At 31.7% G+C, this 18,694-nt stretch overlaps 1 protein-coding gene across 1 annotated transcript in view; it reads left to right on the forward strand.

Annotated features, from left to right (window-relative positions):
• FSTL5 (follistatin like 5) overlaps positions 1-15,110 on the forward strand; it is an 824,806-nt gene extending 809,696 nt beyond the window's left edge. The window contains exon 15 of the mRNA XM_081304788.1: positions 12,543-15,110. Coding sequence (XP_081160914.1) covers positions 12,543-13,245 — 703 coding nt within the window. The 3' untranslated portion in view covers positions 13,246-15,110. The remainder of the gene's footprint in view (positions 1-12,542) is intronic.
• Positions 15,111-18,694: the final 3,584 nt, after the last annotated feature.

Here is an 18,694-nt window from a genome sequence, read left to right on the forward strand (position 1 = left end):
GGGAGCTTCCTGGTTTAAGATAACTGACTCTCATTTTCTATATAAGCTAGCACCAGTTTGCAGTAAAGTGCTTCATCTCTGTCACTGCTATCTGTGTGAGTGCATTTTAATCTCTGACGGGGAACCTTGGCCTTTCAATAATGATAATTCATATTATTATTTAGATAAAATTTTTATTTGAAATAATTTTTAAAATAATACACATATTTTCGCATACAATTTGTTAAAATGTTCCCTTTTTCTTTTTAATATATTTTTTGAAGAGTATATCCGTGTTTGTATGTGTGTTTCATCTCCTTTTCAGCCAGGATAGCATCAGAAATGTTAGCTACATCCTTCTCCCTAAATGCCTCTAGTAATAATTCTTTTGTGCTTTTCATCTTCTCTTAATTAACTCATGGTCATACAGAGACATGAAAATCACTTTAAAAGTCCTTTAAACAAAAATTAAGATCAAATAAAATAATAAGATTTAAAATCAACGTAGCAAAATCAGAAAAAAACACTGTCATTGAATTTTAAATTAATTAACAATAGTTATGTGTTGTAAATGAGTAGCAGCAGTATAATTTTTATCCAAGTGAATTGTAACCACTTTTTAGTGGATTATTATAAACATACCAGTTATCCTGTACTTTATCATTCATAGGAATTTCATGATTTAAAGCAATGAGATTCTGAAACCAGATTTCTTTTCAGGATATTCTGAAAATCAGTTAGCATAATCACCATTAAACAAAAGAAATTAACTTAATGAAAATACAATAGTCACAAATACAACAGAAATATCAGACATGCATTAGTTTTTCTATTATATTTTCTTCCACATAAAAGTTTCACAAAATGTTTCTCTATAGTATCATTGCACTGATTTAAAAGTCACTAAGAAATGTCACTAAATTAAATAAGTCTAAGGTTTCAAGAAGAATTATGTAATGTTCACTGCTTCAGCCTTGTTTGCCTTCACTTATGTGGTTTTCTTGATTCAGTCTTGAATATACTTATGTATTTTGAGATTCATATTTTTCCATTCAGTTTTAAATTTTGATGTTCAATCATCAGATTGCACATGGTAAACTTAAAAATGAACTTTTCTAATTATTTAAAATGATAGTTTAGATAGCTATCAAGAGTGCCATTTTGAATACAGAGTTGTGAAAAAACTAGTTAATGCCAGGTTGAATTTCCAAAGAGAGAATAGTTTAGAGAACTACAGAAAATAATCTCTGATGAACATTGTGGTTAATGTCTTGAGAGGAGAACGCATTTCTGTTTCCAATTTTGCCATGTTGTTGTCTTCTGATGTACACTTCTATCCATCGGAATCACAGCTGCAAGTATTTTCTCCTGGCAAACTTTTACTTTCATTCTACTATGAAAATTGTTTGTTGAACTGTGGATATAGCTCAGCTTGCTATCGTGCCTGAAGCTCTGAGTTCCATCCAAGTTACTCCATGACAAAAATCAAAAAAACAAAGCCCAAAAATAAAAAATAAAAAGAGAGAAATTAAATTGACATCAGAACTTAGAACATTTTTTTTGGTCCTTTTCCTCATGTATTCTTACTGCATACTTTCTTATTTATATCATTTTTTTTTGTCATCATGGATTGTAATCACTGTATTTACAGATCCTTTTCATTTAATTCCATATGTGTCTTGATTTTAAAATAATTCAATATGTCTGATGATGAATTTTTACTAGATGAATCTTTTTACTGTAGCACAATGTACATTCTGTATATATGATTATAATTCTTAGAAAAGCATATTCAAGAATAAAATGATAATCAGATATTATTCATGAATTATCTAAAGTTTATTTAGACCTGACATATTTTTGTATTTCTTTCAATATATGGTTTATCAATTTGTGCTTTGTATATTGTATTTATGTGTTTATATAGATTACATGTTTTCTTTTGACAGAAGTAGACTATCTCATTAAATAGAGATTACAAAAAACAATGCAAAACATAACATAACAAAACAAGCTTAATGTAGTATTCTACATGACCACAGTTAAATTTTGAGCATTTATCCTTTCTGCCCACTTATGGGCTTTGAATTATTTTTAATGGCTTTAACACACAAATCACATGATATTGTATTATTTTGCACTATTTTCATTTGATTTTATTGAGTAAGAATTAACCCAAAGTTAGTGTTTTATATGCATCACTTTGACATTTGTATTCACTGAATCAAGTGATTATGTTAACATTTATGTAAATATTGACTTACATTTGGGCATTTAAATTGCTTACAAATTTTTGCTACTGAATATTATAATTTTATGAATGCATTTGTGCATGAAACAACCCAGATTTATTATTATTTTCTCAGAATAGTTTACCAGAAAGAAAATTATTATCACAAGGAGCAGAAATATAGGAAAGATCCTTTATGCCACATAGTAATTATTTTCTACTTGTAAATTACATTGCCATTAGCAATATATAAAAGTGCCAATTCCACTGAACATTTTTTAACATTATGCAGTCCTAATTTGTGAAATTAATGTGATTCTGCTGGAAAGAATAGAAGTGAAGCACAGAGAATAAGTAAAAGTTTAATGGAAGGAAAATTGAGGGTAATGTATAGCATAGACACTGCAAAGACTACCTTGGAGTGAGGAAGATTTTGTGCCACAGAGCTGGAGTTTTTAAGAAAACTGGGTCCTTGTTCTGCTTTCTTTGTGAGGGGCTCAATGTTCTGGTTTATAGGGTGATTGTGACATTGTTTTGGTAATAGGATAGAATTGACTGCAAGAGAAAATGATAGCATTTTTCTGGAAACCATAGTGCCCCTGAGGGATATAATTAGTTGTAGCTGGGGAAGGGGTCTTGTTGTACCAGACTCCATTCCTCTGATGCTTATCTGTTTGAGTTAGGGCTCCTAGGATTTTAAGTAATAATCCCCTCAAGGGTTATAATTCTCCACAGTTTGGGGAAGGTTGGCTATTCCATATCTCATTCCTAAATGCTTGCCTGTTTATGTAACATTTCCTGATGTTTCTGTTTTATGAATCTCTAGGGAATTGATCCTCTCAGCAGTCTCACTTTCCTCCTCAATGTTGGTGATCCTAGCTATAAGGCTGTCTTGCTGGTAGACTTTGTGCATTGGGCCTGAACTGTGCTCTGAATGTGCTGGTTGAGAACAGTTTGGAAGTGCAGAACTGAAGCAGTTTGTGCAGGTAGCTTCAGCTTGCAGGAGCTCACTTGGTTCTCAGTGAGCGCTTTGAGGTTTGTCCCTGGTTGAACTAAGCCTCATTTCCCTCTACTTACATGTTCATGTCTAATTAACCTACCAAACACAATGAATATCCTTATTCATGCAACTCTCTTGTCCTGTATAAACATTTATTAAAGGGAAGATACTAAGACATCCTCTCAACTTTAAAGCACAGTCATATTTTAACTTTTAAGATATAACGCCAAATTAAGAAACTTAGGAAAGTTTATAAGCCGTTAATTTCACCCCTCAAATGAGGATTTGTTTATTTACTAACTTTACTTTTTAGGGTTTTTTTTTTCTTTTTTTCTTTTTCTTTTTTCTTTTTTTTTTTTTTTAGTTTAAGTAATTCATGATATAATCAGAATATTAACCTTTTCCTGTCATATTTTCTATCCTTTTATATATCACATTAAACATTATTTAATATAGTCACCTTCATCAAACTGTTGATTTATGAAAGATTGGTACTTAAGAAGATCTATTCTTCTTCAAAGTTTTTTAGTTGTTTTAATCCTCTGATATTACTGCTTAGTACTATTTAATATTATTGGAATTTTATTTTTAACTTCAGTTTTTTCAATTATCCAGATGTTGTTTTGTATAAAAATGAAATATATACATATATCCCGTCTATTGATGTGAAGCAGATTTATTATGTTATTAATTTTCCACTTATGACATGAGTCTGCCTAAGAAACCTTTATTCTATTTCACTTATACCACTCTATTTTGTGGGAACAATCCCACATTGTTTAAATTTGTAATGGTAGAGTATAGGACATATGTGTGCATATTAGTTATTTGGATATTAATTTGCATACATATATATTTACAATATAAAATTTAAAAATGTTATTTTATTCAGGAAAACAAAACATCTAATAGTAATCCTTTGTCCTTGGTTCCTAGAAAATATCTTATTAAATGGTAAGAAATTTATGTGGCTATATGTCTACATACAAAAGATATATTAGAATATCTATCTCTTGTCTATATTTTTTATTTGCAGTTTCTACACTCTTACAGTACTCTCCCCTCCTCATAAAACTACTGTACTTAGCTAAGCATAGTGGCACATGCCTATAACCCAGTGACTAGGAAGGTTGAGGCATGAGGATTGCAAGTTTGAGACCAGATTCAACAATTTAGAGAGGCTCTAAGCAACTTGGTTGGACCCTGTCTCAAAAATAACAAAATAAAAAGGGTTGAGGATATAGTTCCGTGGTAAAGCACTCTAGGTTTAATCCCCTATATCAAAGACAGACAGACAGACAGACAGAGAAAGAGAGAGAGAGAGGGAGAGAGAGAGAGAGAGAGAAGAAAAAGAAAAGCAACTGCTGTTCTGCTCTTCTTTTGACTTTTGGTTTGGGAATGGGAGAAGGTAAAGAGAACTGAGTTAATTGTTCATACTTCCTAGTTCACAGCACACAATAATTATTAATATGAACAACATCCCTTTTTTCTTTTATTAATTCACTCATTCCTTTTATTCATGTTTGTACTTTAATTCCCTTTTACAAATCCTACAGTGAAAACATCTCATATATTTAATGTGGCCCTTGCTTCATTGTAGGATTTGTGAATTAGACATTTTATTTTATATTTTCATTTATATAAATATCAAAATAACATACAACTCAAATATTTCTTTTTTCTGTTTGTGTTTCTACATGAATTTTAAAGACATGTTCATGTTTTCCTATGTATATGTAGTACACTGCTTTCTAATTACAATTAGCCATAGGATCTATACTATAGTCCACTATATTTGACTTAATCACATTAATGTGCACATTCATGTGGCTTTTTTAACTTTGTGGATTGGTTGCTGGTTGAACTCCAAGAGGATGACAGGGATGGATGGTTATACTTAAGCTCCAGAAGGCTGGTTGGCTGACTTCTGGTTGGTTTGGCCAATGAGAAGTCTGATGGAAGATTAAAGGAAGGACTGAGAGCTGAGCATGTAGCCTCCACCATGAACTCCTTATCTGCTGATCTGTGAGAGACCCTCCATAAAATTCCATACTTCCAGGGTCTTAGCAATGGTTGCAGCTTTATTGTTAAACTCCCTATAAAACCATCCCTTTATTGTGTTCTCCTTTTTTTATTCTAGTTGTAATTTGCTGTTTTTCTTATGAGATACAGGCTAATATAAATTGTCTTCAAGTGAAAGTCTGGTGTAATAAATATGTAAATTATTAGTTAAATACGGTTGTAGCAACGTTTATTCCTTCTCCCATCTTTGCAGAAGTTCCTAAAGACCCTTTTTGAAAGCCATAATGTACAATTGTAAACACTCTGCTACTTCACTATAATTCACATTGGGGATAGAGAACATTTATTTTCTCTCCATTTCCTTTAGAAAATTTCACATAATGTATTGCAACTAGTGGATTTGGTCATGTAGGGTCTAGAACCCAAATTGTGTAAAACCTGACTCCTCATGGAGCTGCTTTTTCATTCATTATTTCAGTCTTGCAGGCATAAAATGGACAATTTGATAATAATTTTTGATTAAGTAGTGTGTTTTAATTTTTTACCTACTTTTTTTTCTAATTCTTATTCTGTACTCAATAAACTGTATCTCTTTCTACTTACTCCATTTCTTCTTTATCATCTTTGATCCATTTATCAATTTCTGCATAAAACACAATCTATGAGAAAAATGTGTAAAACTGAGGAGGCTGCTCTTTTCAGATGTTCATGTGATTTTTACAAACCCAGTTAGGAAGAACAACCAGTCGTTTAAAATGCCATCTTAGTTGTCAGTTTAATATCCTGAATTCTTAAGCTATTCAGAAACAGGTAGAGGACTTCAGCATGTGAAATACAACCTAAAGTATATACTGTATGCACAGAATTTTTAGTAAATCTGATTTTTCCATATATTTTCGTTGCTAGAGGTCAGATTATTTACTCTGAAATATTATAATTAAGTTATATCAATTTTTACTGGAAGAATCAGTTTTGCTACATATTAGAATGATAGAATACAAGAGAAGAAAAACATAAGGAATTTAGTATTCAGAAACATATTCTAAATTTTTATGAAAAAATTCTGGAAATGAAAACTGAAAAATAAATTAATGTAGCTACAATCTTCAGTGTAAAATCCTAATAATATGTCTACAAAAGTCAGGTAGAAAAGTATCATATTATTTATTTTAGCTTTAGCTTTTTTTATAGTATGTTTTGAAAGCAGCAAACTCGAAAGTGTCATAATTTTGCAAACACAGCTAAGCATGGAGATTACTCAGAAATCATCCTTGTTCTAGTTATAAATCTTCACTAAATGTAGCAATTCTAGTTCTCTGTGCTTGGCCTCTCCAAATACAAACACAACAACTCTTTATGAAGAGGTGTGTTTTATTGAAATATTTATGTGAAGATCAGATAAAAACTAAATCACCTAGTACTTGAGTAGAAACAGAATTCAATCTTTTCTTACATGGGTCAGTGTGCGTAATCGAAAACAACTAAATATAAAGGAATTTATAAACTGTTGAATGTCAGATTTATAGTTTGTGTCCATGAAAACACTGTCAGTTGTTATAGAATGGAGCCGTCATTTTAGTGGCATATTGTGTGTAGGTTTGTTTGTATTCGTATGTATTAGTAGTTTGTATCAATATGTATTAGGTATACATATTAATTATGTAGGGAAAAGGGTTGTCATTTTAGTATCTTCCAACTGGAAAAATATATAATCTGATTAGAAAACCAAAGAAAATAATCCTGCCTACTCTTAAGTTATTAAGTAATTACCACTTGATCATGTTTTAGAGGTAGGTTTTATATGTAAAGTATACATACAACTAATTCTTGGGACCAAATTCATGAGTTCTGGAATTTTATTTGAAAGAATAACATTTCAATAATGGGAACTAGAAAATCTCTGAGAAATGCTTTTGTTTTATATGTGGATTGTAGCACCATTGATTTCTATGACAGGATACAGTGTTTGGATAAACCAATGCTCAAATACACCCCAATATACTCCTCACTACTTTACATTTTCATTTGTCGATATGTATGCGAGGTTTGGATTTGATGTCTGAAGTGGTGCAGATGATGGTGTTTGAAGAAGGATATCATGGGGGGACTAAGAGTATATGTCTGGTTCTTCCCAGATTTTGATATGAACTGGATCTGATGGTTTAATATTAAAACTTGGCACCAATGATAACTGTTTCTAAAAGAAGTTCCAAGGACTCTGGGAATAACAGTGGGAATAAGCAGTGCTGTAATTAAGATCCAGGAGAAAAAAATAATTATTAATCTGCAAATTTACAGATTTTTTTACTTCAATATTAAGGGCATCTGGGATCATATGAGAATATTGCTCTTGACATTGACCTTAGAAAATTTATATGGAACATTAACTGCAATCATAAGAATCCTTCAGTAGCAAGTCAGATAAGGAATTTGTAAATGAAATAGCAGTGAAATAACGTGGCAGATGTTGTGGGGTGACTGTGACTGAACACAGTCTTGTGAGATTTTGGGTGAACAGAAACATTCAAGAGCTGTCTGGGGGAGAGACAATGGGAAACTCATTCATTGCTAAAATTTCAAGAAATGAGTAAGTCTTTCCTTATGTCATCTGCAGATCTTGGAGCACTTACTTATATCAAGTTTCATAGCGTTTCAACCGATCATGCTTTTCTCTCTCTCTATATATATTTTTATTCTATGCCAAATAGCTTCCTTTGCAAGACTTCTCAATTGCTATGGCATAAACACCAACAGCAACTCTCCAGAAGATTTCCTAGATTTCTAGGTCCTAAAGTCAACCACAGGATTTTCTGTGATTTTGAAGGAAAAAAATATATTGAGTAAGTCAAATATCTATTCCAAATCCAATCATCTGTGCTAAGCTTAGGTTTACTCAGTACATCATGGCCCAGTGCATGATATCCTCAGCAAGTACTGAGGCAGAACTTTTAACAGAGGTAGAGTGAGAGTGAGGAATGGTAATGAGCATCTGTAATTCCAGGTATTTGGGAGGCTGAGGCAGAGGATGGCCAGAACCTAGCAATTATAGAGTATCTTGAGCATTACAGCAAGATCCAATTTCAAATGAGAAAAAGCAGTGGAGTGAGCTAGACTCTAATCTTAACAGTGTTAGAGATTTTATGGTTGGATAAGGTGTGAACTGGACATACATAGTGTGGATAAAAATGAGAAGAAGAAGAAAAACATGAATTTTTATTGTTAGTAGGATCTCTCTAATATTTGTCAATGGAAAATACATTCATGAGCATTTGTCGATTTTTCATTGCTATAAAAAATGCCAGAGTCAGATAACTTTATTTTAAAGAGAGGTTTTTTAGCCCACAGATTTGCAGGCTGAAAGTCCAAGATCTGGTGGTGAGTCATATTAGTATATGACACCACAATGACAGGAATGTCTTTGGGAGGAAAAAACCACATGACAAAACAAGGAGGCCAGAGATATTGGGATCCCACATTCTCTTATGAGAGCATACTTCCAGTGACCTTCCATTAGGCTCTGGCTCTTAGAATTCTACATCACCAGTAGTATAGTGCCAAACTAAAGACTAAGATTCATAACATGATCCCTTGGGAAACAAATGACATCCAAAGCATAGCATCACTCTTTGGTTATGCTGTATGTTTATTTTTAACATCTGGAAATACTAGCTATGCAGAAAAGTTGACAATAAGTTTGCTTTTGTTTTACCCATCCATGGTTTACAATATTTTGTTGTCCCAAAGAAAATATTTTATGGTATTTATAACGGGAAAATAATGCTTTTTAAGATATAAAGAACTGGCAATTTTCTGTTTGGTGATATATAGGCATTTACTGTTATCCTTTAAAGGAAGATATTACTTTTATCCTCTTCCTGCTGATGAGTAAATTGAAGGCTTTCGAAGTCAAGGACTTCACATAAGGTCATATTTACATATATGGTCTATTGCACTGAAAAACTAGATCATGAAATGAAGTCAGCCCGGAATGAAAAGTCCTTACTAAGTCCAAAATAAGAGTATTCTGCATATGACTTGTTTCAAGACCATAATTTGAAGCATACAAACAGTTATTAAAATTGAATCTTCTTATACATTATATAATAAACTATATGGTATAGACATACAAATAAAATTGGAAAAGAAAAAATTACACTGAGTCTGACAAATCCACACAATGGCATGCTGATAGAATACACTTTTCTAGTGGCAATAATTTTTTAGTAAAAGAAGTGGTTTTTGAGGGTAAGTTCTAACTCTCTCATTTCTCAGCATGCAACTTCTCATATACATTCTGATAAATATTAGACAAACTATGTTAGGACTAGCACTGTGCAGAATTTTATTATACTAAGCAGGCATGAAAGTTGAGAGCCTCGTAAATATTAATCACAGTCTAATGAACAGTGGGAGACTTCTGAATATCAATCTGTACTAGGGGGAAATTTTGAATTAGAGACACACTTCCTAACCAATAAATCAGTGGTAAAAAATTGAAGACATTCTCATGCATCTGCTTATGTAGCCCCTCTCTGATCCTAAAGGAACAGAGTGTGTGGATGCCAAATAGATGCAATTTTATCACCCCTCATAGAGCTTCTGCATTTTTAACTGGGACTGCCTTTTTCTTTTCTTTTCTTTTCTTTTTTTTAATTACCTCCAAAAGAGGCTGGATTGTATCACAGAAAACTTACACACATTCTTTATTATCAACGTTAAAATAGTTCAGGAGTACAGTGAGCTTGTCTCATTCTTTCTCATTAGCATTCAAAATTCATTGCCCAAAGGGACAAGAATACTCAAGGTTAAAAGGAGAGCTGAAATGCCAAAACTTGATTGGCTTATGGCTTTTATTAAATGAGCCTATTACTGCTTTTCCTCTGAGCTCATGTACAATTTATATCAGAAAAAAAGAATTATGTCTTCCATTATAACTAATAATTTCACAACTAATGTCAATACATCTACACACCTACATATCCTTGATGATTATCCATTAATGGAAAAGTATCATTTTTTCTTTACAAAAGCTGGAAATTATTACTTGTTAAGTCTGAGAATGGACACTGACACTTATGATTTTATATTTTTGGTGCTGGGAAACAAAAACATGGGATTCAGTTCCTAGGTTGAGGGTTCTTTTACTCAATAATATTTAGAAAATATTTAAAATTTGCAATATACTTCTACACTAGACATTAATACCTTAAGGAGAATATTTAGAAGATAAATTAATATAGAAACAATATGAATGCTTCTTAATACTCTCATAATTTGGATAAAAATTGCATTCTGCATAGGTATGGTATGAGCTGTGTTTACTGAAGTAAACACATTGTTTTAAGGACAGAATAAAAGAAATTTCAGAAATGGTGGATATTATTAAGAACTACACTAGAATTACTATTTCCAAGTCTACCATTACAAATATGCAGAAGAAATAAACACTACTAGATTAAATAATTTGAAGCAGAATGCTTTATTATTAATTACTGATAGTTTTTTGATTTGTTTAATCACTCAAAATTTCTATACTCATTAAAGGGAGTATATTCTCAATATACTCCCAACGCCTTGCATTTAGTAGCTGTTCAGTAAATATTTATGAATGTTTTTTAAAGGGGTAGCAATACATTGAAGTTTTCCTTTCTTATAGAAGAATTTTTACTGTTATCTTGACAACACATAGTCTTGTCACACATGTTCAAATACAGCTGAAACAGGAATATGGTTTCCTAACTCTAGAAAATAGTTATAATTTGTCACACAAAATTACATTACTTTAGTAAATTTTTGTGCTTATGTTATTGCTATCATCCACAATGATATTTGTTGTTTCTATACTATTAAATGTGAATTTATTTTTAAATGTGAATATTTACATTTGAAATCAAATGCAACATATTTTGTTTAATATGTTGAAATGAGTTTTCTCATATGACCTTTGTGTGATAATTAGCCTACAGAAATGACACAGGGTACAATAAAATGATTGACTATCCTTAGAGATTTTATTGTTTTATTTCATCCTGGTACACACAATAAAGTCATCTTAGTTTTTACTTATGAGCAGAATCAGTAGAACACTATTTCCCTGACTCTTATTGTTAGGAGCTTTTTGAACCATTAGGGAGTAATCCAATCAATATTGTTAACACCATAAATAAATAAATAAACCTTCACAATCCTGATGGTCAATATCTGTTTTCAATGTAATGTTCTTAATACTCTCTCATCATTTCATTTCCTGTTTAGCTTATTCTTTCCTGGTAATCTGCTTGTGTTATTGCTCTGAATTTCAAAATATATGGCTATTTGCCACAGGACTTTGATAATTTGTAGCCAGTTCTGAAACTGTAAAACAGAACTAATTAAAGAGAAAAAAATTAATTGGCTTTGATAGAAAAATACCAAAGTTCTTCATTATTCAATATAAGATAACCAGTACAATGCAAGTATATCATTAAAAATGATAACAATATAAACATGGCAAGGGTGAAAAAGAAAACTAGTATTTAAAATTTATAATAAAACTGAAACCAAAGCAATCCTAAAAAGTAGTAAGTAGAAGTCAAACATTTCAATACCTCAAATTGCATCTATTAAGATAGTACTTTGATATAAATTTAAAGTATAAATATGTGAATAATTCTTGATATAATTGATATAATAATTCTTTGATATAAATTAAAAGTATAAATATGTGAATAATTCTTGAAATGTGATAAATATTTATTTAATAGTCAAGAGACAACATAAAGTAAATGACCTGGAGTTGTAGCTAAGTGATGAAATAAGTCTTGCCTATCATGCACATGGGTTTTATTCCCAGCAGTACAAAGAAAAAAAAAAGATAAATGAAGTAATTTTTTAAGTGTGTGTGTACACACACACAACACAAACATATACACATCCATTCAAACACATTTTCAAATCATTTATTCTTCTTGATTTTATAGTTGTTTGACGTGATTTATTCAATATCAGATTTAGAGATATATAAAATAGTGTTTGATTTCCCTCTCTAGGTTTAAAGCAAAATTTGTTGTAGTTTCAATTAACTGTACATATATTGCTTGTAACTGTTTTGCTTTCTACAGCATGAGTGATAATTATTTGTTTGTAATGTAAGAAGGACCCAGAGAAAAGATGGCAAAGATACTAAAGATCTGTTCTAACATGATTTTGACATAAATTTCTACCATAGTCAACAGTCAAAACCTGGTCTTGTGATGGACCTCCCCATAATCCATTTTCTTCTGGTAACCATATTATAGCTTCCTGTCTAACTTTGGTTTTCAATCTTTTTAGGTTTGGATTTATTCTTCACAAAGATGAAGCTGCACTACAAAAAATTGACCTTGAAACCATGTCATACATCAAGACAATTAACTTGAAGGACTACGGGTGTATTCCTCAGTCTTTGGCATATACACACTTGGGAGGATACTACTTCATTGGCTGCAAACCTGACAGCACTGGAACAGTCCCACCGCAACTCATGGTGGATGGTGTAACCGACTCAGTCATTGGGTTCAATAGTGATGTGATAGGCACTCCATATGTCTCTCCAGATGGCCACTACCTTGTCAGCATTAATGATGTGAAAGGTGTCGTGAGGGTCCAGTACATCACCATCAGAGGAGAAATTCAGGAGGCTTTTGATATTCACACAAATCTGCACATATCTGATCTGGCATTTCAGCCGTCTTTCACTGAAGCCCACCAGTACAACATTTATGGTAGTTCAAGCCAACAAACTGATGTGCTGTTTGTGGAACTCTCTTCCGGAAAAGTCAAGATGATTAAGAGCCTTAAGGAACCACTCAAGGCAGAAGAATGGCCTTGGAACCGGAAGAATAGGCAAATTCAGGACAGTGGCTTGTTTGGTCAATACCTGATGACACCTTCCAAGGACTCTCTCTTCATACTAGATGGACGACTCAACAAGTTAAACTGTGAGATCACTGAAGTTGAGAAAGGAAATACAGTCATTTGGGTTGGAGATGCCTAAGGAGCCCTATTGTATAATTATTGAAGGAAGAGTTTTACAGTACATTGCACTTAATCCATTGTTTAAATTACAGCTTAACTTTTCAATTTTATATCCTAGTAAAACATAATTTACTTAATTGTCCCAAATAGATTGTTTTTAACCAATACATACACGATAATATTGGTTGATGAGAAATATTTAACACAATATTTAATAAGAAATTACATCAATCAGAGGAATCAAAAGTATAATTACATTTTAAACAATAAAACATTTTAAAACTTTTAAAATATAATCTGCAGGGAATTTCAGATGACTTAAGTATCATTTCATTTTGAGGGTAATTTATCTAATTTTCTCTTTGTTCATTTGGTACTCTTAAACCAGAAATAAAAGGCTTTTTCGAAACTTAAAATTCTTAATTCAAAATATTCTGTCCCGTCCACTGTTTATAATCTTTTGTGCCTTGAAGGGAATGTCACAGGAGGAAAAGGAAGGCTAAACGCTGCATACGAACACCCTCATAGCTATAAATCTGTTGTCATTAAAAATATCTAATAGCTCTTATGCCAAATTCTGCCTTCAGTTATTTGTTTGACCCTCAGTGAAATATCATTTGAAGGCATAAGTTGGCCTTAGGTTGTATACAGGTGGCAAATTCTTTTTGACATTTACTGTATAATCTGCAGCATGCTGTAGAAAATGGGGAGGAAGGGAGGAAAAATAATTATGGTAGAAATGTTTGTAATGTTTTATCTGATCATTTTGCTTTCAGTCACTAGAGTGCATTATATTTTTAATGCAAGTTTGTCTGGGATTTTAACTGCTTAGAAATGTTTTCTTCATTATTAGAAGGATTGATTATTTTCATGTAGCCTGGTGTTGGTGTTGCATAATCAGGAACTTTCACTTCTAAAAGAAGCATTATTTTGTGTCTGCTTTAGTGTGAACCGCATATATGAAAATTATCAGGAGAAAAAAAACCCCAAAACTAACAAGCAAACAAAACACAACAAGAAAAAAACACCTGAGAAGAACTCATGAGACATTAGTGGCTTAGGAGAATTAGTAATAGGAGTTAGGAATAAGGGCACAGCCCCACAGTGGTGAGTAAAGATGTACTTCTCTATTGCTTTTGCTATTTAAATATAACCCATCAAAGAACTTCATTCATAATCATTTCCCTAAATGACTTCTGTTCAACTCCTACAAAATCCCCAAAAGACCTTCTCACTAACTGTGTGGTGTAGTTTAAAACCTAACTAATCCTCATTTGAAACACTGAAGAAAAGTAATATTTAAAGTTTGGGTTTTTTTTTTAAGGGGAAAAAGGAACGGTCAGTAGAAGTGTATAAAGAAGTGTATAAACTTAAGAGTTGGTTTTTTGAAATAAGCAGATAATTATCCAGGCTTGAAGTAATAGCTTAAATGTTTTGAGATCTTTTTTTACTTATTTTTTATTTATTATTATTATTGCTAAAAATGCTCCTGGGCTGTGGAAATGACCTCCATTTACTAAAGGTAATTCAATAAGGTCTTTTTTTAAATACAAATTTTACTCAATTTTACATTGTGTAAAACTGCATAGAAACCTGAAATTTTATAGTGTGTAATATCTTATGTGTATATAGCATCCTGAGCTGTGTAATACAGTAGATTTCTTCTTAGCTTAAGGAAACATATGGGAGGTAGATTAATAAGCAACAAAAATCAGCTTATGTTTCTACTTATTCAATCTGCTTTACTTTTTAGCAGTTTTTCTCCCCTGTGCACATGAATCATATAAAATGTCTGTAACTTAATGATTTAATGTAAGTCTGTCCCATACATCTTTCTTTGGTAGTTTACACCACGTGGATGCTCTGTCTGTAGTCATTGCTTGATAAAAGAAGAATAAACCTTACATTTTAACCCTTGTGTGTTCAGTGAATGATTTACTGTGCATAACATTTTGTTAAAATTTCTCTCAAAACTGTGAACATAAACTGATTCTCTGCATTATTTTGAAAGTGATGTGATAGGTTAGAGTTAGAAATTAAAGTGAGATTTGCTTGAGGGAAAGTATTTAATTTTCCCTAATGTTTAAAAAGCCTAAATTGTTATACCCCTTCATTGTTCAGTGTTTACAGAAAAGCATATATGCTATGATGCTATATTTAGCATCTCTGGTATATTAAAGGAGTAATATCAGAATAGAATGTCAAAAGAATAGTAAAGTCACATGATTGTCTATCCACTTCCTTACATAATAACCACACAAATATTGAACTTTTTCTCTGGCAGTGCTAGAGAAATCCCCAGCCTGAGCCACGTAAAACAACAACAACAACAACAACAACAACAACAACAACAAAAACATTGTAATGTTAAAATAGTGAACTGGGAACCTGAACATTGTAATGTTAAAATACTGAACTGTGAACCTAAAAGGAAGCAGATGCAATAATTATGCTACAACTATTTCTGAAACACAAATTTATTTTTTTTTAATTTAAGGCTAGAGAAAACAATCATATAAGATATCAGCTCTTTTTAAATATATCTTGACTAAAAGTGTACAGCAAATAAACATCTTGTTAATAATAGCATAAATATGTGTGAAAAGTGAAAGTGAAGAAAAACTTGTAAAGTGATAAGTAGTGTACTTTAAAAGGAGACTATAATATGGAGGAACATATTTTTTTAACAGGATAAATAAAGTGTGAAGTGATAGCAATGAAAGGCAAGAAGTAAGTAAAGGTGTAAACAGCAAAGTGGGAATAGGACGTGGGAAGATCCCTGAGAAAAACTGACTGGAGGAAATATAGATTATTGGAAAGAAGGTGATATAAATAAGAGTAGAAAATAGGTTATAATCAGGTTCTGGAGGAAGAGAGGTAAAGATTGAAACCAGTTTAAAGAATTTGGATTAATAAGAGACCTAAGTATAAACTAAAACAAAAAAAAAAGTAATTAAAACATTTTAAAAGTTTATCAGTTTCTTAATGGGATGACAATTTAACTGAAACAGAAGGAAATCAGAGGAAAAGGTATCAGTTAGGCAGCTTTGGCAAAAAATGTAAGTTTATGGTGTTTATTACATGATATTTAAATTGAAAGTATATATTAAATATAAGACTTGTTGAAGAATCATCCCTGAAATGATAGCAAATATGTATCATACATAGAAATGAAAATGACAGGTCTCTAATATGCCATCTTTGACAAAAGTAAGAAAGCCATGAAGGAGAACCAGATTCAAAGGAGAAAGAGGGACAAGGTAAAAGGTAAAGTAAGTTAAACTATAAAAAAAATAGACAGATTCTCAGAGAAGTTGCATCATGCATAGCATATCAGTGTAATTTTCAGGAGTCAGTCCTCCATCTGTTTAATTATATATATACGAAGTTGAAACACTTTTTAAAAATTGCAATTTAGAACCTTACCACCTTTTAGCCTCCCACTCAAAAGTTCTTCACAGAGTTTTTTTTTAAGAAATAAATTAATTCAATTGAATTTCTTATTCACTTTTTAAGATTTTACAGGGCGAAACAATATGTTTAATCCTAACTGACAACTTATCATATTATATAAATTTTAAGAACAATTTTGCTATTCATGGAAATCAATGTAACTCTAAAAAGTGACAAAACCAATTACAATCTTAAGATTGAGATCTTAAGGGGTCATTCTTTTATTTTTATATTTTAACATTTTTTCTTGGTGCATATTAATTACACAGAATAGTACGTTTTACCGTGGCATATCTGTACATGCACATAACATAATTTAATTCATTTAATTCTCCATTTGCCCCCCTCTTTTCCCTTTCTCCTCCCTCTCCCTGGTCTCTTTTCTGTATTCTGATGTTTTCTACTTTAATGAAATTCCCACTTTTTTCCTCTTTATTCTCTATTACTTCCACATATGAGTGAAAATTTAAGACACTATCTTTCTGAGTCTGGCTTATTTTGTTTAACATGATGCTCTCCCATCCCATCTATTGTCCTTCAAATGGCATAAATTCATTCTTCTTTATGGCTGAAAACTCCATTGTGGATATAAGACCATATTTTCTTTATCCATTCATCTGTTTAACATATGTAGTCTGCTTCCATAACTTGGCTATTGTCAATTATGCTGCTGAAAAATCTAGGAATCCATGTATCTCTAAAATATGTTGTCTTTAACTCTTTGGGGTAGATACAGAGAAGTGGTATAGCTGGATCATATTGTATTCCATTTTTAGCTTTTTGAGGAACCTCTAGGCTGATTTCTATAGTGGTTGTACTAATTTACATTTCAACCAAAAATGTATGAGAGTTACCTTTTTCCTGCATCTTGGCCACCATTTATTGTTATTAGTGTTCTTGATGATTGGCATTCTAACTGTAGTGAGATGGAATCTTAGTGTAGTTTGATTTGCATTTCTAAGGAACCATATCTAATACTGTTTGTTCATATGTTTACCATATGAATGTACCTGTATGTAAAGGGTAAGGATAACAAAGTAAACAGCTGTTAAAAAGCTACTTTTAGTTTTCTTCCACCGTATTCTGAATGATATCATTTACCTTTCATGGCCCAAATATAATCTGAAAGTTATACTGTAGGAATTCTCACCTATTTTTTTTAAGTTATGGTAAAAGTTCTCATCTTTCCTGAAGACTAAGTCTTAGTCATATGCATGTTATCTTTTAATTTTCATTTATTAAATTACATAGTCCTATTATTAAATGAAATTAATTGAATTAATAGACTTTGTAATATTCAGCAAAATGAATGTGTCTCTATGATGTTTAATGGTATTGTAACTATTTTATAGCAATCTACCGCTACCGTTGGTGAAGTAAAAAAGTTTTAAAATTTGATCTTTTTTTTTTTTTTTTTTTTTTTTTAAAGAGAGAGGAAAGGAGGAGAGAGAGAGAGAGAAAGAGAGAGAATTTATTTATTTACTTATCTTAGTTCTCGGCAGACACAACATCTTTGTTGGTATGTGGTGCTGAGGATCGAACCCGGGCTGCACGCATGCCAGGCGAGCGCGCTACCGCTTGAGCCACATCCCCAGCCCTAAAATTCGATCTTTTATACAAGGGTTTAGTAATGATAAATTTCTCAATGCTTTGGGATTTGTATTCAAGTACATAATTAAATTTTGTTTATAGTACAGTTTTGCAGAAATCTAGAAAGAGTACATTGAAATACCAAACATATTCTGTTTTAATGTTTGGAAAATGTTTTGAATGACTATATCTAACTTCACATTTTGCCTTTTTAAACAGAAAAAATAACATAATTTCAGAATCAAAGGAATGTATTGCTATCATCTGGAAAAGTGTGCATTATTAATGCATATAATTCTTTGTTTATATTTCCATGAAAAAGTGCAGTATAACCCCACACCGGAATTTATAAACTTGTTCAAAGTTATGAAGTCCAAGTGAAAAATCTCATAATAATTAGGGTGAATATGTGAAAATATTAAGTT

Source organism: Spermophilus citellus (assembly GCF_964194105.1).
Source record: "Spermophilus citellus genome assembly, chromosome: 8".
In the NCBI taxonomy this organism is placed as follows: Eukaryota; Metazoa; Chordata; class Mammalia; order Rodentia; family Sciuridae; genus Spermophilus; species Spermophilus citellus.